This window comes from Melanotaenia boesemani, chromosome 3, assembly GCF_017639745.1.
Source record: "Melanotaenia boesemani isolate fMelBoe1 chromosome 3, fMelBoe1.pri, whole genome shotgun sequence".
Lineage (NCBI taxonomy): Eukaryota > Metazoa > Chordata > Actinopteri > Atheriniformes > Melanotaeniidae > Melanotaenia > Melanotaenia boesemani.
This window is the reverse complement of record NC_055684.1, coordinates 16,645,737-16,666,472: the sequence shown is the minus strand read 5'-3', so window position 1 is coordinate 16,666,472 and position 20,736 is coordinate 16,645,737. Positions and strand designations below refer to the sequence as shown.

The 20,736-nt window shown below is 38.2% G+C and overlaps 1 protein-coding gene across 2 annotated transcripts in view; it reads right to left on the bottom strand.

Annotated features, from left to right (window-relative positions):
- rbpjl (recombination signal binding protein for immunoglobulin kappa J region-like) overlaps window positions 1-20,736 on the bottom strand; it is a 40,416-nt gene that overhangs the window by 13,569 nt on the left and 6,111 nt on the right. For both annotated transcript variants that reach the window (XM_041981056.1, XM_041981057.1), the window contains exons 4-9: window positions 11,792-11,926; window positions 10,631-10,701; window positions 10,353-10,468; window positions 7,327-7,501; window positions 4,242-4,379; window positions 3,358-3,470 (exon numbers count right to left, since the gene is read on the bottom strand). In XM_041981056.1, the coding sequence (XP_041836990.1) occupies window positions 3,358-3,470; window positions 4,242-4,379; window positions 7,327-7,501; window positions 10,353-10,468; window positions 10,631-10,701; window positions 11,792-11,926 (748 nt within the window). The remainder of the gene's footprint in view (window positions 1-3,357; window positions 3,471-4,241; window positions 4,380-7,326; window positions 7,502-10,352; window positions 10,469-10,630; window positions 10,702-11,791; window positions 11,927-20,736) is intronic.

Genomic DNA, 20,736 nt, shown 5'->3' with positions numbered 1-20,736 from the left:
GTCTCAACTACGAAAACATATAAATGTACAGCATGATGTGGGTATAATTATCTCCCAGTTGACCTGCAGCTGAGGGTGTTATGTTAGCAGCTTAGGAGGTACAGAGAAGAGGTCTGCTCAGCAAAATGTGAAGGATTCTGCTAAGAGGTTTGTCTAAGTATAACCTAAACTGGACGATGAGAGGAACACTATCAACATTTTTGGGATTAGCAGGTTATATAACACCTGCATAGGCACACGTCATCTGACCTACAGGAACCATGCAGAAATTATAACTTGACTCAAATTTATGGTAGAAAAAAAGCTCCTTTCTTTAATTTTTACTGGTTCAACTTATACTTATGAATCTTTCTATAATGTTGAATTTTCAAGAATGTTATCTCAGTGGTAAACAGTTGTTATGTAGCTTTATTTTGTCCATAACAGGAAGGTTTAGAAGATCTAATACACTAGAAAACAGGTGAAGCAAATAAAACTAGTGACTTCAACTTCAGAGAAGCTTCCACAAAAGGTCCGAGTCTCCACTTAACTGCTGGTAGGGTCAGAATTTGGTGTAAACAGTATGAAAGCATGGATCCATCCTGCTTTGTATCTCAATCCAGTAGACCAGCCTTTCTTAAACTAGGGATCCCAAGATAATTTCAGGTGGTCACCAGATCATTTAAAAAATAAATAAATAACTATAGCCTACATTCATCAAATTATTTTATTATTATTATTTAACTCCACTAGCCACCACCTTACCACAGTGGAGAGTTTTGTGTTTTCTGATGATCCTAGAAGCTATCTTGTTGGGGGCTTTATGCCCCTGGTAGGGTCACCGATGGCAAACAAAATGTTTCCCACACATGGGTCACCAGGGCCCCCCTCTGGAGCCGGGTCTGGAGGTGGGGAATGGAGGCAAGGGCCTGGTGGCTGGGCCTTTGCCCATGGGGCCCGGCTGGGATAAGCCCAAAACAGCCCCCTCCCCCCCATCTCTTGTGGACTCACCACCTGTGGGAGCAGCTGTAAGGGTCAGGTGTAGTGTGAGTGAGGGACCCTGGTGGTCTGATTCTTGACTATAAAAGGTATCTCTACAGATGTGGAACGTCACTTCCTGGTGAGGACGGAGCCTGAGCCTGACGTTCAGCAGTTATAGCTAGATTTACACTGCTCAAAAAAATAAAGGGAACACTTAAACAACATAATGTAATTCCAAGTCAATCACACTTCTTTGAAATCAAAGTGCGCTTAGGATGCAACACTGATTGACAATCAATTTCACATGTTGTTGTGCAAATGGAAGAGACAACAGGTGGAAATTATAGGCAATTAGCAAGACACCCCCAATAAAGGAGTGGTTCTGCAGGTGATGACCACAGACTACTTCTTAGTCACATCAATGCGAACTGTGGCAAGAAGGTTTGCTGTGTCTGTCAGCGTAGTGTCCAGAGCATGGAGGCGCTACCAGGAGACAGGCCAGTACATCAGGAGATGTGGAGGAGGCCGTAGGAGGACAACAACCCAGCAGCAGGACCGCCGCCTCTGTGCAAGGAGGAACTGGGGAAGCTCTGCCAGAGCCCTGCAACATAACCTCCAGCAGGCCACAAATGTGCATGTGTCTGCTCACACAGTCAGAAACAGATTCCTTGAGGGTGGAATGAGGGCCCGACGTCCACAGGTGGGAGTTGTGCTTACAGCCCAACGCTGTGCAGGATGTTTGGCATTTGTCCGAGAACACCAAGATTGGCAAATTTGCCACTGGCGCCCTGCACTCTTCACAGATGAAAGCAGGTTCACAATGAGCACATGTAACAGAAGTGACAGGGTCTGGAGATGACGTGGAGAACGTTCTGCTGCCTGCAACATCCTCCTGTATGACCGGTTTGGCATTGGGTCAGTAATGGTGTGGGGTGGCATTTCTTTGGGGGCCGCAAAGACCTCCATGTGCTCGCTAGAAGTAGCCTGACTGCAATTAGGCACAGAGATGAGATCCTCAGACCCCCTGTGAGACCATATGCTGGTGTGGTTGGCCCTGGGTTCCTCCTAATGCAAGACAATACTAGACCTCATGTGGCTGGTGTCAGCAGTTCCTGCAAGTCGAAGGCGTTGATGCTATGGAGTGGCCCATTTCCATTACCATTTCCATTGGTAATATTTGTGCGATTTTGTTGTGAGCACATTCAACTATGTAAAGAACAAAATGTTTAATACGAATATTTCATTCATTTAGATCTAGGATGTGTTATTTTAGTGTTCCCTTGATTTTTTTTTTTTTTTTTTTTTTTTTTTTTTTTAACAGTGTAGTTGGACTCACCCCCGCGCATAGCTTTGGCTCTGGCACCAGTGTCCTCAAGAAGGGTTGGACCCTCTTCCACTCTGGGGTTGCTCATGCATAAGAGTGTCCACATCTGCAACTGGCACAAGGACACTCTAGGCTGCAGTTCTAGGACTGGTGGTGAGTTGGCTCAGATGGGGGAGGATGCTAGTCAGGCCTGGCAGGCCCAAACGTGTTGTAAGGGTTTGCTGAGAAAGCCTGGTGAGTCCCGTCAGAAAGATCTTCAACTTTAAATTCCACCCATGGCAGAGCTTCAACCATATGTTCATGTACAGGTGTAACAGTAGGGTGAGGCGGGAGACATCCGAGTGGGCTGTGTTCCACACCTCTGTTGTTGAGGCAACTAGCTGGAGCTGAGGTCATAAGGTCATCCCCAAACTCATTGGTGAATGAGTAAAGCACATTTAAATGAGCCACCGCTGTCCAAAGTGCTGTACATAGGCAATACACAGTAAAATCACAAAAAATAATTGACTATATATATTGACTGTTGCTCTGCAGAAATGCAGTAACATCCTCACAGTTCAGAGTAAATATGAAAGGCCAAGACACAGGCAAGAAATGGAGAAGTTACAAAGCCAAACTACTAAGCAGGAAGAGTGTGGGTGAAAAGTTCTTGCATATATATCTTAAAAGGTAATCATATTTCACACCCACATTTCTGCACATACACAAGAAAAAAAAAAAAAAAAAAAAAACGTATATGCAGAAAAAACTTTCCAAAGCAGAAGTGGTTTAACCCCTGTTTGAAACTAAAAAACTGTAACTGAGCTTAAAAGTCAAAGCATCTTGATGTAGATAACATGTTATTTCTCTTTCAGTTAGAACATGGTTGTGGTTAGAGGCTAGACTTAGTTACACGTTATAGTTAGAAGACATTTAGGGTCATGCAATACATCAAAGGTGAAACAATACGGAGATAGAAAAAGCAAAGAATGGATGTATAAATAGATGTGTGTGTGTGTGTGTGTGTGTGTGTGTGTGTGTGTGTGTGTGTGTGTGTGTGTGTGTGTGTGTGTGTGTGTGTGGGTGGGTGTTACCATGGGTGGAAGAGCAACTCCTGACTCAGTACAAACTAATTGGACCACAGAGCCGTAACAGATGAAGGCTTCACTCATCACAAAACCTCCTTGGTCAGCGCGCTGGTCATCCACTACACACACACACAGAATTACCATGAATATTAACATTAATAGACACATTTACAACTTAACACACACACTTTGTAATTTAATAGTTTAATGTTTGCACTTTTTTTTGTTTTCTCATTAAATAATCTTTTCCTTACGATGGTTAACTTTTCTCCCAATAGATGAATAAAGACAAACAGATAGTAGGTGTGTGGTGATGAAGAGGATAGAGTGCTGATGGATGAAGCTGAGGTTTTGGTGGTGGGAGGTCCGTGGACTTTGAGCACTGTGCTACATAAATAACTTCACAGAACTTTAGACGGCCCTCCAGACATGTGTGAGGAAAAGGCTGGTGAATAACCGTGTACACAGTGACTGTATTAATGCAGGGTGGCCGGGGAGCGACTGGAAGATGCAAGTTTGATGCCAATGAAGGCCACAGTCCATCCCTGTTTCAGTGTTTTTGATGCAAACTGACCTGATGACGACTTCACCCCTCATGACACTTCAGATTATACAGATGTAAAAACTTCAGGTTAAATTATAAAACTATTTGTTGTAGAGCAGCGACCGATTTTGTTGCTTTCTACGAGAGGCTTTCATAAATGCTTTGTTACACTATGGAAAATACTTAATACAATACTTGTCATGAAAGTTCTTCTTTGAGAAAATGAGAAGACATCTGCACTTTTGTATTTAAAGTCAAATTTAAATCATAGACTGACCGTGATAGCACAAGACATGTCAGTAAATACAAATGTACAGTTACACTGCAAGCTGTGACACACACTCACACATGGTGATGGTGAAGGCCGTCCACTGTCTGGCACTGGCTATGAAAGCTTCTCTGTCCACAGAGAGATAACGAGTGCTGACCGTCTGAGAGCGTAAACGGTTGAACAAAGCCACTCTGGAGCAAGATGAGATGCACACTGCAAACACACAAAAACACTCTGTAAAGGCCCTCAGCACAACACTGTATCAGATTATAGGATGAAATCAGGATGATGTATCAGTTAGTAGAGTGTAAATCACATTTGTTTTTGTTGTTTTTTGATTGCTATTATATCACTTTTCCTTTTCTTTATCCTGATGCCAACTACCACTAAAAAAACCAAGTTATGTCTGCTAGAGTTTGGGTTATGGGAATTTTGTCAGCTGTTATTGGAGATAAAAAACAAGACAAGACATCACAGACAGAAGGAAACGACCCTTCAATCAACACCATCACCAGACAACAAACTGTTACACCTGTACATGAACACACCAGAAAATTTCCTACAACTTTTACAAAAAAAACCCCAAAAAAACAGAGCTGCTAGTCATTAAGAGTTTTTAAATAATACCCAAATCAAAAAGACATCACGATAGTAGGATAACAGCGACCAGATACTAACTCACAGGAAAAATAAAAAAAAAAGAATTATCTCTTAGTATATAAACCCACTGGACAACTCAGTGACTGTGTCAGCATGCAGAGGATGAGGAATAAGGAGTGATTAGTGATGAAGAGTGGTGAGTGAGATCGTGCAAATGCGACCACGCCTCTACGGATGTCAGAGGCAGACCAGGGCAGCCCAGAGACCCGGGCCCCCAGCAGCAGCCCCGAGCACTAACCCAAGCTACCCCATTGACAAAAGTCTTTACATGTCCCACAGAGAAATTCAAATGTCTCAGCCGCTACTGAAGCAGAATGGTGCATAATAACCTAGCAGGGAAGTAGGAAAAAACAATACAGTGCAAGTCAGAAGGAAACAAAAATCTCTAAAAGAATTATAAACTATATAGAGATAATAGAAATAAAATAATGTAGAATAAAATAAAAACAGATCCATGCGCAATAGCTGTGCAAATGAATAGTTCACTGGTTAATTGTGCTCATTCAAGAGTTTAATTGTGATGGGAATGAAGGACTGGTGGAAGTACTTCTTTTTACACTTTGGGTGTATGAGTCTTTTACTGAAGTGCCTGCTTGTTGCTCCCACATACAAGGGGGGAGAGGTGTTGGTCATGATAAATGTCAGCTCAGCCAACATCCTCCTCTCACACACCACCTCCACTAAATCCAGAGGGCTGCCCAGGACAGAGTTAGCCTTTCTCACCAGCTTGTCCAGCATCCTCCTGTCCTGCTCAGTGGACCCACCTCCTGAATAGACCTCTGTGTAGAAGACGGCTGAAGCAACTGTGGTGTCAGAGAAAGTCTTCAGGAGTTTCCTCCACACTCCAAGGGACCTGAGTCTTCTGAATAGGTGAAGACAACTCTTGCTCTTCTTACACAGGACATTCGTGTTGCTCCACCAATTTAGTTTATTATTTACTCTGGTACCTGCACTCTTCCACCAGTTTGATGTCCAGTCCCTGGATGTTCACTAGAACGGGGTGGGATCTACTCCTTCTGTAATCAACAACCATTTTCTTTGTTTTGCTGGTGAAGTTTGTTGTTTCCACACCAGTTGACAAAGTCCTTGATGATCTCTCTGTACTCCAGATTTTCCCTTCTCACACAGTGTCACCTGGAAACTTCTGGAGATGGTGGATGCTGGTGTTGTGGCTGAAGTCTGGCATGTACAGATTAAAGAGGAAAGGGACCAACACACAGGACTATATCCTTTCCACATGAACACAATCATTAGAGATAACTATATATAAGAGATAACCATAAAATAGTTGCAAACGTAAGCTTAAGCATATCACCCAGTTTTTATTCTGCTTTTGTCTCAGTCACTCTTACTGTTCTCTACATATATTAAAACTGTACTTCTTTCAAAGTTCTAAAAACATTTAATGTTACAGCCTACAAAAATATAACTGTTGTTTAATTTTTGATGAAAGAAAATACAACTAGAAGCAGCCAGTGCCACCCAGTGTTCCTTGTCTTTTTTCTACAGTTCTTTCTCTGTGTATTCTGTTTTACTTTCGGTTCCTGTTATTTAGTACATCTGGTTTTATCTGTGTGTATATATATCCCTTGGTTTCCTTTCAGTTTATGAGTTCATGTCCTGTTTTGTAAATGTCATGTCCCCGTTGCGTTTCCCGTCCTATATTAAAACCTCGTTGCTGCACCCATCTGTCTCCTGCCTCTCAGTTCTGCATTTGCATCCTCACCTCCGCTGCACCGTGACACGCAGCGAGCAAAAACCTGCGTGACAACCCAGTGCTCATGTGCCATGAACAGCTTGCCTGTGAAACCAAACCCTGCATCACACCAGCGTTGGTGCTGAAATGTGCAACATGTTCTCATAGTTTTTTTTTTTATTTTAGATAGAAAATTATCCATAATGTCATACAGTTATACTGATACCCTCAGTATCAAGGCTAGAAAAAACAGGAAACTAATAAATGTTTGTTATTGTTACTGTAAAGCAAGCGCACCCTGATGAAGGTGGGGACAATTTGCTCGGTCATCATTTATCTAGTATTCTATTGGCTGGAGGACGTTTGACAGACAGCTCATTCAGCAACTCAAGAGACAGGAAAAAACATCCAACAGCACAAGAGAGCAGAGAATGAGTCTGAGGGAAAGAGACCAAGCCTGAGTGCAGGAGATCTGAACCTGAAACACTAAACTTGAAAAGAGGAACAGAGTTTTGAAAGGAAGAGGGCAAGAAGGGATTTTCTGAGTGTGAGAGCAGAGTTTTGAGAGAAAGCAATATGGTATATGCAGGACATTTTGCTCTCAAATTAAACAGTTATGCTCTTGATTAAAGATAAATCATCCATCCATCCATCCATCCATCCATCCATCCATCCATCCATCCATCCATCCATCCATCCATCCATCCATCCATTTGTTATTTTGTTTCTTTTTCATATTTTCTTATCTATTTTCCCAGTTGTGCTCCATTTAAATTAGCAGTAAATGATTACAGTGCGACTCACAGTCAGCATTCTTCATAGACTGTCTCTTCTGGGAGGGTTTGGAGATGACTTTGATCATCCTGCTCTGGAAAGACCCCACTTCATGCCTGTTACCCAGGAAAAGTCTCAGCAGCAGGCTGAAATGCTTCCTCTTATCCTGATCGGAGATGAAGAGGGACTTTGCACAGGCAAACATCTGCAACAGAGACACAATCAGCCAATCATTGTGTGATGGAGGGCAATTTTATTTAAAAGCTGGTTTATATTTCTTTGTGTATATGCTGAACTTAATCGAAGCCCTCAACAAACTCTAACAAAAGGCTTTAAAGAGAAAAAGCAGGTTGTCTTCAAGTCATGAGAAAAATGGTCTGTGCAAATATTATATATTATGTTCCTACGTTAGTGGGATACTTTGATAGCTCAGTTGTGACTAATGTAAAGGGCAACTGTTATAATTCATCTTTTGCTGGTATTGTGTCATCTCTGTCGAGGAATGTTTTCTTTTAACAAACTTTTACTGTCTCTAATTACTGGATGGTTTACTGTGACCCTATACTGACCTCTCACTACAAAGCTTAGAACTGCATATATTGAAGACAGCTTTTTCTTCCAAGAATTTATTGCAACACAAACAAACAAACCCAGGAACACTCAAAAATGCACAACTCATCGTTTTAGGCTATGCTGAAGATTTCTAGTAAATCTGTGGTTCCTGAAACGATCCTGGCTGTTCACATCAACTTCCTTTCAGCTGCATGTAACAGCTTCAATATTTTTCCAGACCTCAGAAAAGTGATTATACTTCCCATTAACTTGTATTTATGCACAACTGGAATCAGTAGTTGTTTAGAAATGGCTCCAAGACATTCCTGACTTGTACAAATCTACAATCATCTTTGTCAGATCTGCATTAAACACTAGATTTTCCTTTGATGCTGTGATTTGTTCCATCCAGTGAGTGCAGCCAACCCCCTTTCATTTCTTATCTTTTCATTTCTTTTTTTAACTTTGGCAAAGTGAAGCTTTGAGTCAGTCACGGAAAAGAACAGGAAGTGAAAACCATTAATGTAATGAACTTTATGTACTAATGAATTATTTAAAAACTATGTTGAACAGATCTTTCCAGGATAAATAAAAAAGGGTGATTGTATGTAAACTTGCAACCAAAACGGCACCTTAGATAATGAACTGTACACTAAGATAATATAACTGTAGGTTTTCTAAATTTCTGTTTCCTCTCAGTATATTAATTAGAGGCCAGTAAACTCACAGCTTTTTGCAGAAGTGCAGTTTTTCTGACAAGACTGTGGAATTAATAAGGATTTGTGAAAAAAAGGAAGATGACATATTTTGCTCAGTACACAAGGTTAAAACACTACATGCCTGAAGTTAGTGATGGCTTAGGGTTACGAATTTCACCAACCATAAGGTGTCACTACATAGAAAGGTAGGCTCAGCCTCATCCTCACATGCTTTAGCTTTAGATTATAAACCTCTAGTTTAACTCAGTTCAGCTAAGTTTTATATATGTATAACACTTTTGATGCACAAGTACAATATAGAGTAGTTTCTGCAACTGTAATGGTGAACATATCTGCATATGCATTTCTTGTGTTTTCCCAGTTTTCCTATGTATGTACTTCCCATGTTTCTCCTGCTGACTCTTAGCTGACTATTAGCTTAATTGCTAATAGTGGTTTCTACCAGCTTAACTGTTTCCATACTTTTTAAACCCTAACTTTTCATCACAACCTGTGTGTGGTAGTGCATCCTTTGGACTCCTATCTTGTGCAGCTGTAGCTCAGGAGGAAGAACAGTTACCAACTAACTAAAAGGTCAGTGGATTTGGCTTAACCTTTTTGGGCAAAATACTGAATCCAAATGCCTGTGATGTGTCCATCGGAGTTTAAATGTGTGCAAAAACCACTTAGCTTACTAGCTGTATGAACGTGTGTAATTCAGTGAATGCGGCATGTATTGTTAAAGTGCTTTGAGTGGTCAAATAAGAGTAGAAAAGCATTAGAAATACAAATACAAATCCAGTCCACATGCTGATTGATATAATTCCATCTCCCTGTCATTCATCTCAAAGTACATTTGCTCCTTTCCCACTTTGCCTCATCAGAGCATTGTGTCCACCAAACCCTAGACCAGACTCCACCAAATAAAGATCTTCCAGAATTACAAAGAAACTGTCCTTGCACTGCCAGTTTGAGTCTGTGGTCTGTATGTGGGTTCACTTTCAAACATACAGCAGTTTCCATTAAACATTTCTTTAAAACAGTCCCTAAGTATAAATCAAATTTTATCTACAGTGGGTTCACACCAGCAGGACATGATTTATTTTTCATCAGCAGAAACTAGTTTGAACACCTGGATGAATCTTCTGGATGTGAAGAAAAACTTCATGTGCTGATGTGCTGAATTACAGGTTAAGATAATTTCAAATGCTGCTACCTTTAGAAACAGTCAAGTCGAGGGAATCTGTACGAATGAAGCCCAGAAGGCAAAATTTCACTTCTTCTGTGATTTTAACCTTCAGCTTGGAATCTGGCTGTTGTGTTTTGAGCAAACTGGCTGCTCAAATGTTCCTAGGAGACAGTTTTACTTCAGGATTCTTAAAGGATTTTGACCCCATAAGTCATTCATTCCCGTGGAGGGCAAATAGCACATGGTATTGAACTTCTTGTCTTTTGTGAACATTCTTCTCCTGATGGATGACTGACTGAATTTACTTTGTACTCAAAACAGGTTTCACCAACCAGATGAGTGTGGGAAAACTTCCACGGGATTCCTCTTTTAGTCACAACAAACCAAGTTTGTTCTTGATGTGATCAGTTTAATTTATCAGAAATGTATTAACATACTCAACTTTTAAAAGATAAAACTTAATTAGCCTACTATATGTATAGATGAATATTTTGTATAAAGAATACAGATAGAGATTTCTGTACTTCGAGTGGCACCACATCACCACAGACTGAACACCTGCTGCTTGGACAGGATTTCAGAGGATAACTTTGCAGGGGAAAAAAGCCAATACTCACCCTGGAGTTTGGGTGGTCATCGAAGACCAGTTTGAATGTGTCTGCCTGTGACTGACTGGAGCTGTCCAGACACATGTAACCACATACTCGGTATACTGAGTCTCCATAACCAGCAGCTGGAGAAAGATGACAAGAAAGAAAATAGAGAGGAAGGAAAGAAGAAAAGGAATTTTAAAAAGTGGGCAAGGAAGTCAGGAAAAAAATGTCAGAAACTGAGCTGTAATTGATATGATTATGGATTTAATAATCTGAAAGGAAGTATATTTGTGGTACTTCACCTTTTAAGTGGTCCTGCATGACCCTCCACCCATGACCGCTGATGTAAACACAAGGAGGAGGACAGAAGAACCTGCAGACAAAGTGGCAGTTTGAATTATAACAGCAGAAATAAACACATTATTCATGGGAATCAAAGTCACATGTGCAGATTTTTCAACTCAACATTAAAACACAGAACAGCACATTTCTTTTCATATAACAGCTTTTCGAAGCAGGTAAATGGGACATCACATTAAATTACAATTTATTATCTACCTAATCAATGCAAAAAAAAAAAATAAACAGGTCAAAGTTAAATAACTAGTTAGTTGTTCATTTAGCTGATTAAGCAGCAATAAATTTGACATTATTGTTGGGTGATATGGCTTATAAATAAAATCCAATTTCTTCAAACCAAATCCAATTTCTGATTTTAATAAAATAAAAAAAAATTCTGTTTCTCTATTAAAATATATTAAAGTAATTAAAAACAATATTAAACTTAAAGATTTAATGCAAAATGTGTTTATTTATTTATATGAATGAATGACAGCAAAGAAAGTAAATAACGTCATAAATGTTGCACCATATAAACGGCTTCATATATGCATAGAGAAATACAACACAACTGCATCCGTGACCTTTTTCCATCTGGATCCTCATCATATGGGATTCATTACGAAAATAATTCCCCTGATGTTGTTTGTCTCTTAACCAGAGTTTATGGGCTGAAGTTGTCTTCTGCATTTCTAACTGTAGTTATATTCACGGCTAAATTCCAGGCTAGGGTGACGGCTCACTTCACCGTTAATCTGTTTCAGACAAACACCGTTCTGGTGTGGACGGAGGGCTGCGTCCACCACTAACTATGGAAGCCAGAGTGGAACATTTGCAGTGCACATAAAAAAGGAAAATAAATAAATAAAAAAATTCAGATTTTCATGCAAATGAATCCTCAGAAATTTATTTGACTTGTTGATATTATCGATTAATCGTCTAGTCATAATCACAGTATACAAAAATGCTAAATGTTGAAGCTTATCAGCTGTAAACCTGGTTTTGATGTCAAATTTGCATCAGGAACCTTCTTACTGTAAGGTGACCGTGTTAACCATCAAACCCCCGTGCAGCCTTTAAACCTGTTTATTTAATTCTCTAATAAAGGAGAAGCACTGTCGGACCTTTTCTCGTTGCCGTAGGACTTCTGAGCGACCTTGGCATGCTGGATGATGATGCTCTGGTCTGCATGAGATTCTCTTCCTGCCTGCATTGATGATCCCAGTAGCTGGCAGCCTTGAAACCCCAGGTCCAGTCTCCTGATAGGATTAAATTTTTTTCAGTTCCAAATATCCAAAGAAAGTGAAGATAGCTTATAGAAATATTATATCAACAGAGGTGGATACTGTTGTAGGTTTTAGTCAAATACTCAAAAAATGTAAATGCTCTTCCTTCACTTAAATACTTTTTCATCACATGCTGGAAAATGTTATTAAATTCAAAGTAAGATGTGGAGAAGAATATAAAAAGACTGAGGAGGACAACAGCAGCAGCACTACGACCAGACTTCAATTAAACTATAACAGCACGAAAAGACAAATAAAACCCTACCTTTGCTCCAAGAGTTTTTACCACATTGTTTCATGCAGAAACAAAAACTCTGTAAAAATACTACTTCATTACTGAGGTTGGAATAAAAAAAATAATAAACAAATGTATAAACTGACCAGCCACAACAGAACATTTAAAAAAGGTCACTCACATTCATATCTAATAAATAGGATTGTATGCGGCAAGCCTTGTCGTATTGATAATGTGATGGCTGCTTTGTTTTTAGATGCTTCATAAAAGACAGTATTTAACTGCATATCTCATAATAACAAAAAACTGAACAAGTTACATCCCATGACTGAAGGAGTGATGGCTAACCAAAAACAGATATCTTTAAAAACACACTAGCAGCTGCTATCATACTGTACACTAACACAAGTGGAAAGTAGTGACAAAAATATTGACGCGTCAGCATACCGGAGTCACTTTTACCACCCTGTAATAAAGAAAGAAGTCCTTCTGTACTTATTATAACTTAGTTTTCTTCTTGCTGGCACAAAGTAACTCAGAAAAAACACTCAACAGACATCTCCATCCACCTTAATAATGGGCATAGCAATAGGGGAATATAAATAAAGACATGACGAAGATGATAATGATTTTTAAATTCAGATTGAGATAGTATAAGGAGGAAGAAGGCACAATTTTCTTATGTGGATTAAATTAAAATAAAACTTGTTTATATGTTAAAACCATAAATATTTTTAGTGTTTTTACTGGCCAACTTAATCGTATTTTTAAATATAAACTAATCTTTGATACCAACAAAGTTGGGAAAGAAGGTTGTTTATTGTGTCACAATTGTTGCAGTTTTGCAAAGGAATTTCTATCAATTGTTTGTGGTCCTCATTATCTGATTCTCCTCTTGATGATATTTTACACAACTTAAACAGGAGACAGATCAGGACTGCAGGCAGACCAGTGATACACACACACTCTGTATATATGAAGCTACGCTGTTGGAGGTCACGTAGAAAAAAGTCTGGCATGTCCTGCTGAAATAACCACACACCCCACAGGAAAAGAAAATGCCTTGGTGGAACTATATGTTGATTATAAAATGATTATTACTACATTTTCCACCTTCATACATATGCTACTCATCCATACAATTAGCACAGATGCACCTTATAGCACTACATATGCTGACGTTTGTATTTTTTTTTTTATAGCAGCCTGGATAAACTTTCTCAGCGTTTGCATCTTAAACTAGACATTTTTTTCCCAAAAAGCAGCTGACTCAACTGGCCACAGCACATATGTCCATTGTACATCTGAGATGAGTTTGTGCCCAGACAACTTGGTAGTGTTTCTGCACACAGCTGATATGTGGCTTGTTTCTGATGCATTTGTGGACTGTATCGAGCTGAATGATTTTCTAAGGTCCTCCTTAACCTAGGTTGTTGTATTGATCATGATGGTGTCTCCTGAGAACTTAAGAGACATGTATATCCAACAGTGTTTTCCAATCTTAGCCCTCATAAACTGAGATTTCCCCCAAACTCAGACTCTTTTCAAGACCAAAGTTCTTTGTAATCTTGCACTGAGGGATTTAATTAAATATAGATTTTCTTACTGAGTTTGGCACAAGGTAGTGAGTCATGACTAATTCTTGACTGAAAGACTAAGCTTTTGATGGAATCCATTTTTATATCCAATCCTGACACCCTCACCTGTCAGCATTTACTTGGTAGATTGTGGAATCTACTAAAATGCTGTTACTTCTAAGATCTATAAATTCTGTTGGCTTTCTTTGGCTTTCCCAACATATTTAGATTATGTTGCTGGCATAAAATCAAAAATTTGTTAATATTTCCTAAAACAATGCAGTTGGCAAGTGAAGACACAAAAAATAATTTCTTCATGTTCTTTTAGTAACAAGTTAAACAAAAGAGAAGCCAGAGATGGAATAAGACTAATATAATTAGGACAAAATATTTCTAAACTGTATTTTCCATATTTATTCTTTCTTTCCTCCTACTCACGATTACTGATGCATTTCAGGTATATTTTTTGGCAAAATAACTGAAATGATTTAATCAAATAAATTAAAATGGTAAAGTAATACGACATACTATTTTCCAGTCATGCATGTATCTGCTGATTTGATTTCAGATGCTCTCTTGAACAGCAGGTAAACGACTAAGCGAACCTGCTGAGTTGCCCCGTGTAGCGCTGCGAACAAAAGCTGCTGTCACATTTGCTGTGTTTTTCTCCACTGTAAGGATGTAATGAGGAGCCAGAGGCAGAGTTATATAACCCTGGAGCCTGGAGTCTGGAATGTTTCTCATAATGAAGACTGTCAACATGATATGAGAAGAGAAAGAAAGCAAAATAACATGAAGGACTGAAATGACATCTAAATTTTGTAACTGATGAAAACACATTTTCAAACATAAATGTGTGGATGTAATTTTTTCCTTGAGGACAAACACATGTTAGGATATAATCATGATAATTAATAAAAAAAATGAAGAAAAAAAATCTTCCAATCAGTCTTTTCAATTTATATTTCTATCGCAGAACATGTAACACAGCAGACATATGAAGCAAAAGCTAGAGGTGGAGTGCTGGGTTTCAGGCCAGCCTAGCAGGACAGCAGTTACATTGTCACATGAAGAACAGCTCTGATCAGACACACCTGCATCAGACCTTATACAATTCATGTACTTTTCTGCTAATAAAATCCTAAAAACTTTACGTATCTGTGCTCTTACATCCACCCATCAATTTTCTATACTGCTTATTCCAATTCAGGGTCACAGGGAAGCTGGAGCCTATCCCAGCAGTTAGCCGGCGAGAGGCAGGTACATCCTGGATAGGTCACCAGTCCTTCACAGGGCCAGACTCCAATCCAGTGGGGTTTAACTGCTCTCTCACTTCGCAATCACATTATTTTTAACAAACTTTTGCAAGAAGTTGTTTACCAACCACAATATTTCCAAATGAAATGACCAAAGTTTAGTTGAAACATATACATACATAAAGGTTTGTGTACAATTTTCAACATAACTTTTTGGGATTGGTTAACTATATATATATATATATATATATATATATATATATATATATATATATATAAACAAAAGAAAACGTAAGTAAATGAAAGTATTTGTACACTAATGAATCTTTGGTGATGACCATTGATGGTGTCATACTTGCATTAAAGTCTTTTTCTGAGAGAACAGATGTTGATCCAAATGTGAACGTGCATCAAGTTATAATGAAATTAGTTTTTGTTGACATTATGAGCTTTTCCTTCATTTTGAATTCCATGTCTGACTGGATGATTAGCTTGTATTATAGGCACATAGGCAATCATTACAATACATAGCTCAAGGTTTGTCTGATATACCACCTACACAAGTTCACCATGCAGAATCTTATGTTTGATTTTTTTCTTACTAATGATCATTAGCTAAGACTGTTTGTATGGGAAGTAACTAAGGCCTGGTAGAAATAGCTAATTCTGGCTAAATTGCATTACTTAGCTTTAGCATTACCTTTAATTTTTTTCTTTTTTTTTTTGCCATCTTCCTGTTACATTTGCATTCGTCCTAATCTAAGCCAACCTAAATAGTTACTTTCATATGTACAAGGGTTCCTCAGACTGACACTCTCTTTATTGTTTTACTCACCCAGAGCCCTGACTTATTTGAGTAACAAAGTATAAGAATTTTACTTATACCGCACAACTTCTGCTTTCTCTGACATTACTAGTGCAGACTGGATGTTAAAAGAAGTGGTCCTTAATCCAGAGATAAAGAGCTTCCATTGGCCAAGTCTGACAACTTGAAAGATGAAGCTATTTGGTCTTTAAATATATACGCAAAGACACTTATTTGACAATAGTGGGTATGGCAAAAGCCTTTTGAAATACATGATAAACCAATTACACTTGTATAGCACCTTTCTATCTGAGCGTGTTTCTCAACTTTAGAACACATTTCTCATTTACCCTGTCATACACACTCAATCATCAACAGCATTAAAGCTGCCATGCTAGCAGAAATTATTGGGGGTTATTAGGGTTCATTGTCTTGCCTAGCCTAGTGATGACTCAGCACATTTATGTGCTAAAGATAAAACGACAACCCAAGTGATGGACTTGCCTTTCAACCTGAGCCAAACGTGGCAATCAGAGCACAGCTGTGCTGCTGTCTGAAAGCTGATGTCCCTAAGATGGCAAATACAATTACACAAAACCTTAAAACTTGGTTAAATCATTTGATGAGTTGTTTCTCTTTAAATCTCAATATGACACCCATTATAAAAAACACAAAGCAAACAAATGGTTAACATATGCCAAAAGGAGTGAGATAGCTTGTTGGCTCCCACCTCTTTGTAAAACCAAAAATAGCATATACAGACTTATACAGACTTCCCTGCCTCTATTTCCATGCCATAGCAATTAAGCAGTAATGAAAAAAATAATAACAATCACTTAAAATCATTAATGATTATTGCCATTAAACCCACTAAACAGCATGTTTTTGTACATTTTCTTGAACTGGTTGATATTTGGACTTTGCCTGAGCACCTCACTCCGGTTATTCCATAGCTTGACACTGGTCATAGAAATACAGAAACTTTCAAAGTTGTTCATATCTTTAAGATTTTAAATTTATTTTCCTCTATTAATTCATAACCTCACTCCTGATTCCTGAATAAATTTAGAATATTTTCTAGTAATTGCTTTTTGCCATATACATGAGGATTGCTGTTTGGTAAGATACAGTGAACTTTAGTAGTTTTGACTGGATAAAAGTGTGTTCCAAGTAGCTGACCTTGTGAACAGCCTATATTTCTCTGTTCTACAGGATGATAAATTACTGTAATGAAGTTTTACAAGTTTCCACAAATTCCAGCACAATAATGCAAATACGGCAAAACCAGTGAACAGTAAAGTGTGTGAAGTGAAGAGTGATCTAATAATTGTTTTGCTTTGTGTATGACTGCAATGCTTCTAGAAACTTTGGATTATACATGTTTGATGTGCGATTTCTAACTCAGCTTGTCATCAATTGTCACTCCAAGAAATTTGTTTTTGTGCACCCTTTCGATTTCAACACCATCTATTTCTATTCACACCTTTGCATTCACCGTGCTTTTGCCAAATAAAATAAATGTAGTCTTACTTATATTTAATGATAATTTGTTCCAAACCATGTTTTCAGGTTTTTTATTTCCTTGTTTATATCTGAGTCCACTTAATCAATACTTTCTCCTGAAACAGAAATATTTGTGTCATCCACAAAATTGATCAATTTTAACTACAGATACATTTTACTATTATCACTGATACAGGAAAAACTATGTGGGGTTGTTGTGGAGTACTTTCTGACTCTGGATGCCATGGTGGGGTTTATTTTGTGGAAGCAGGTGTTGTGGAGAAATAGTCTGTTGTGGCATTTTGTAGTTTACTGTCCTTAATAACATTCTATAGCTTTGTGAAGCCATCATCTGGATGATAACTTCTCCTCTCTCTGTGCTGTACGGTGGTTTCCCCTTTAGTGTCCTCGGTGTCTTCGTAGCTGTTTCTGTGATATGATGACTTCATCATATGAAGATCTTCTTCTCTGAATATTTTGTAGTAAATTACTTTAGGCTTATGCTGTGACAAAAATACTTTCAGGTAAAAGAAGAGCTCCGGACATCAGCTTTATGTAAAAATGATGATGGTTTATTATGAAAAGTGACATCGTAAACAGATATGCATCTCTGTGAGGTTTCTGAAGCCAATCGTAGAAAACCCCTGACTAGATGTGTAAGTTTCTCATTTATAGTTTTCAAACAAAGAACATTCCTCAGTCCTGAATCGGCCAATCGTTAGATCAGATACAAGTTTACATATAGGATGTTCATGTGTTCTTCTCCGAATTTCATGTTTATAACCTGTGCTGGGAACGTTTCTAAGTTGCACAGTACAGTCCTTTAAGACAGACACTTATAAGGAAACAATCTACTGTAAGTGTGTCTTACACAATGCTGTTTAGATACTCCTAGAGGCCTATAAGCCTGTCCATGCTTGGATCGTAAAGCAAAGAGCAGTCTGCTTACAGCTGCAATGACGTATAGTTCTAATCTATGTATTTTAAGTAACCCTAATTATGAAATGTTGAGAATAAGATACTTCAGGGTCAAACACAGACTCCTGAGGAAAACCACAAGCAACGTTCAAACATCCCGAGTAGTAGTTACCCAACTTTTAAATAACTTTTTACCCAGTCCAATAAAAGTCCCCTTATCCCATAGTTTTCCAGATTATTAAATAATGTGATATGGGTGATTGTATCAAATGCTTTTTTGAAATCGATGAAAACTCCTATTGCATATTCTTTGTAGTCTGTTGCATGTGATATTACTTCAGGTGAATCCATTATTGCCTGTCATGTTGATCTGTTTGCCTCTAAACCCACTAACTCAAAAAATAGTTCATGATTTTCCAAAATTACATGTAATCTATTGTTGAAAATCTTTTCCAATATTTTTTTTAGAGTTGTAGTAATATTGTCAATAATTATTTGTTTAGTCAATAATTTATTATATGCATTATTTACATCTGCTTTCTTGTATATTGCATCCCAGTCTTGTGCCATTATTTCCTGTTTCAGAGAAGCTATTACCTTCTCTGTCCTGATTCTTCTATATTGTTTAAATTATGACTAATAGCCACTTATTGTCTCGTTTTCTATTACATTGGTGAATAACTTATCTATCAAAGTAGCACTAGGCGTTATTCTACTGGGTCTAGTGATCATAGGAAAGTGTATGAATTGTACTGTAAAATCTTCAATATTTTTCTGCTTGTTGGGATTTAGTATGTCAATATTATAATCCCTGCAAATAAAGATATTTTTGTTTCCCTGTTTTTTTTTTTACCATGTTTTCCATCCATTTCCTAAACTTGTCAATACTGGAACCCAGAGCTCTATGCAGTATATAGGAGCTCTATATACACAACTAATGATAATCCATACAGATCTGTAATGTGAGACATTCAAGGAAGCTGTCAACCATTTCTGTCACAGCCTCCACCACCTTAAATTTCAAATTCAGATCTATATATATTGCAACACCACCCCCATCTTTGCCCTACCTGTTGTTATATATAAATTCATAGCTTTCCATTTAAAAAAAAAAAGTCCTTTTACATTTGTAATCCAGGTTTCAGAAACAGCAGTTACACTACCGTTCAAAGGTTTGGGGTCACTTCCCTATTGAATCCCATGGCACAGTGACCCCAAACTTTTGAACGCTAGTGTGTATTAAATGGACGCTGAAATGTGTGTAGATAATCCCTGATGCTATTAAAGTTTGTATATAAACTTTGAGTATTGAATTGACTTATTTAAGTTTAAAAATATAGTCATAAGCTATTAAAGCTGGTCAATGTACAACTAAGTTCCTTACCAAGAACCCATTCCACCTGATGGTGCGTGGCTGTCTTAATGCTAATTATTAAGAAGAAGTCATTCTTCGCACTTTTGAACTTTTTGACCTACTGAGTTTGTTTTTACTAGTTCAGTCAGCTGACAGTATGTGATCCAAGCAGATATCGAACAAAAATAGCCCAGTTTTTGTGTGCAATCTTTAGTTTAGCACAGATTATGACACTTCCACATGTACATATTCAGACTAAGGCAGCCTGCTCAAAGTTTGGGCTTAGCACTGTGTATTGAATATTTTCTCCATTTAGAAGATCCTCCTGACACATCACTCCTCAGTTCAAGGTTCAAACCTGAATGGCTGTGTGTTTCTGTGAGTGTGTGGTCAGTCACTAGGGTGACAGCTGCAGTCAAAATTAGACCTTCCCTTCTTCAAAGGTCAAAGGACAGTGTATCAGGAGCTCAGACTTTCTGGTATTTCACACAATGAACACTGAATAGACTGAGGACAGAGAAAGGGGGAGGAGTGAGAGGAATGCACTTTCACCTCCAAAAAAGTACATCTTCTTGTCCAGAAGTCGCTAGAAGAGACAGAAAGCTGTAATAACTGCAATTAAGTTAGCCTGTGAACATAACTTAACAGGTGTCAGGTCCTTACAGATGGACAAAAAGAAACTTTCTAAAGGTGGCGTTCTAAATCTTCCTTCAAAGAGACAAGCAGGAGCTTCATGTTCGTTACCATGGTGAGCTCAGGTGTGACAGGAATGTGATGACTTGCAGAGACAATTTAATGATGTGCACAAAATATATATGGTATTTTTCTAATCAGGGCAGAGTAAAAATACAATCAGGTTTTTTTTTATATTTCTATTTAAATTAGTATTTTTGTATTATTATTTTATTAAAGACAGTTGAAAGATGATCATGATGTAAGGCTACTGCTGAGGCTCTGCATTGTATAGAGATCAAGGGAACATAATAGCTTTATTTTTTATCATAAATGAATAAATTAACACGAAGAATAGTAATAATACACTGTTGTTACTCTGATTCGTGCGCCACGGTGCGCGCCATGCGCCATGGCTCACCTCACATCGCCAACCTCCTCCAAAACTTTCCCCGTTGTTCGG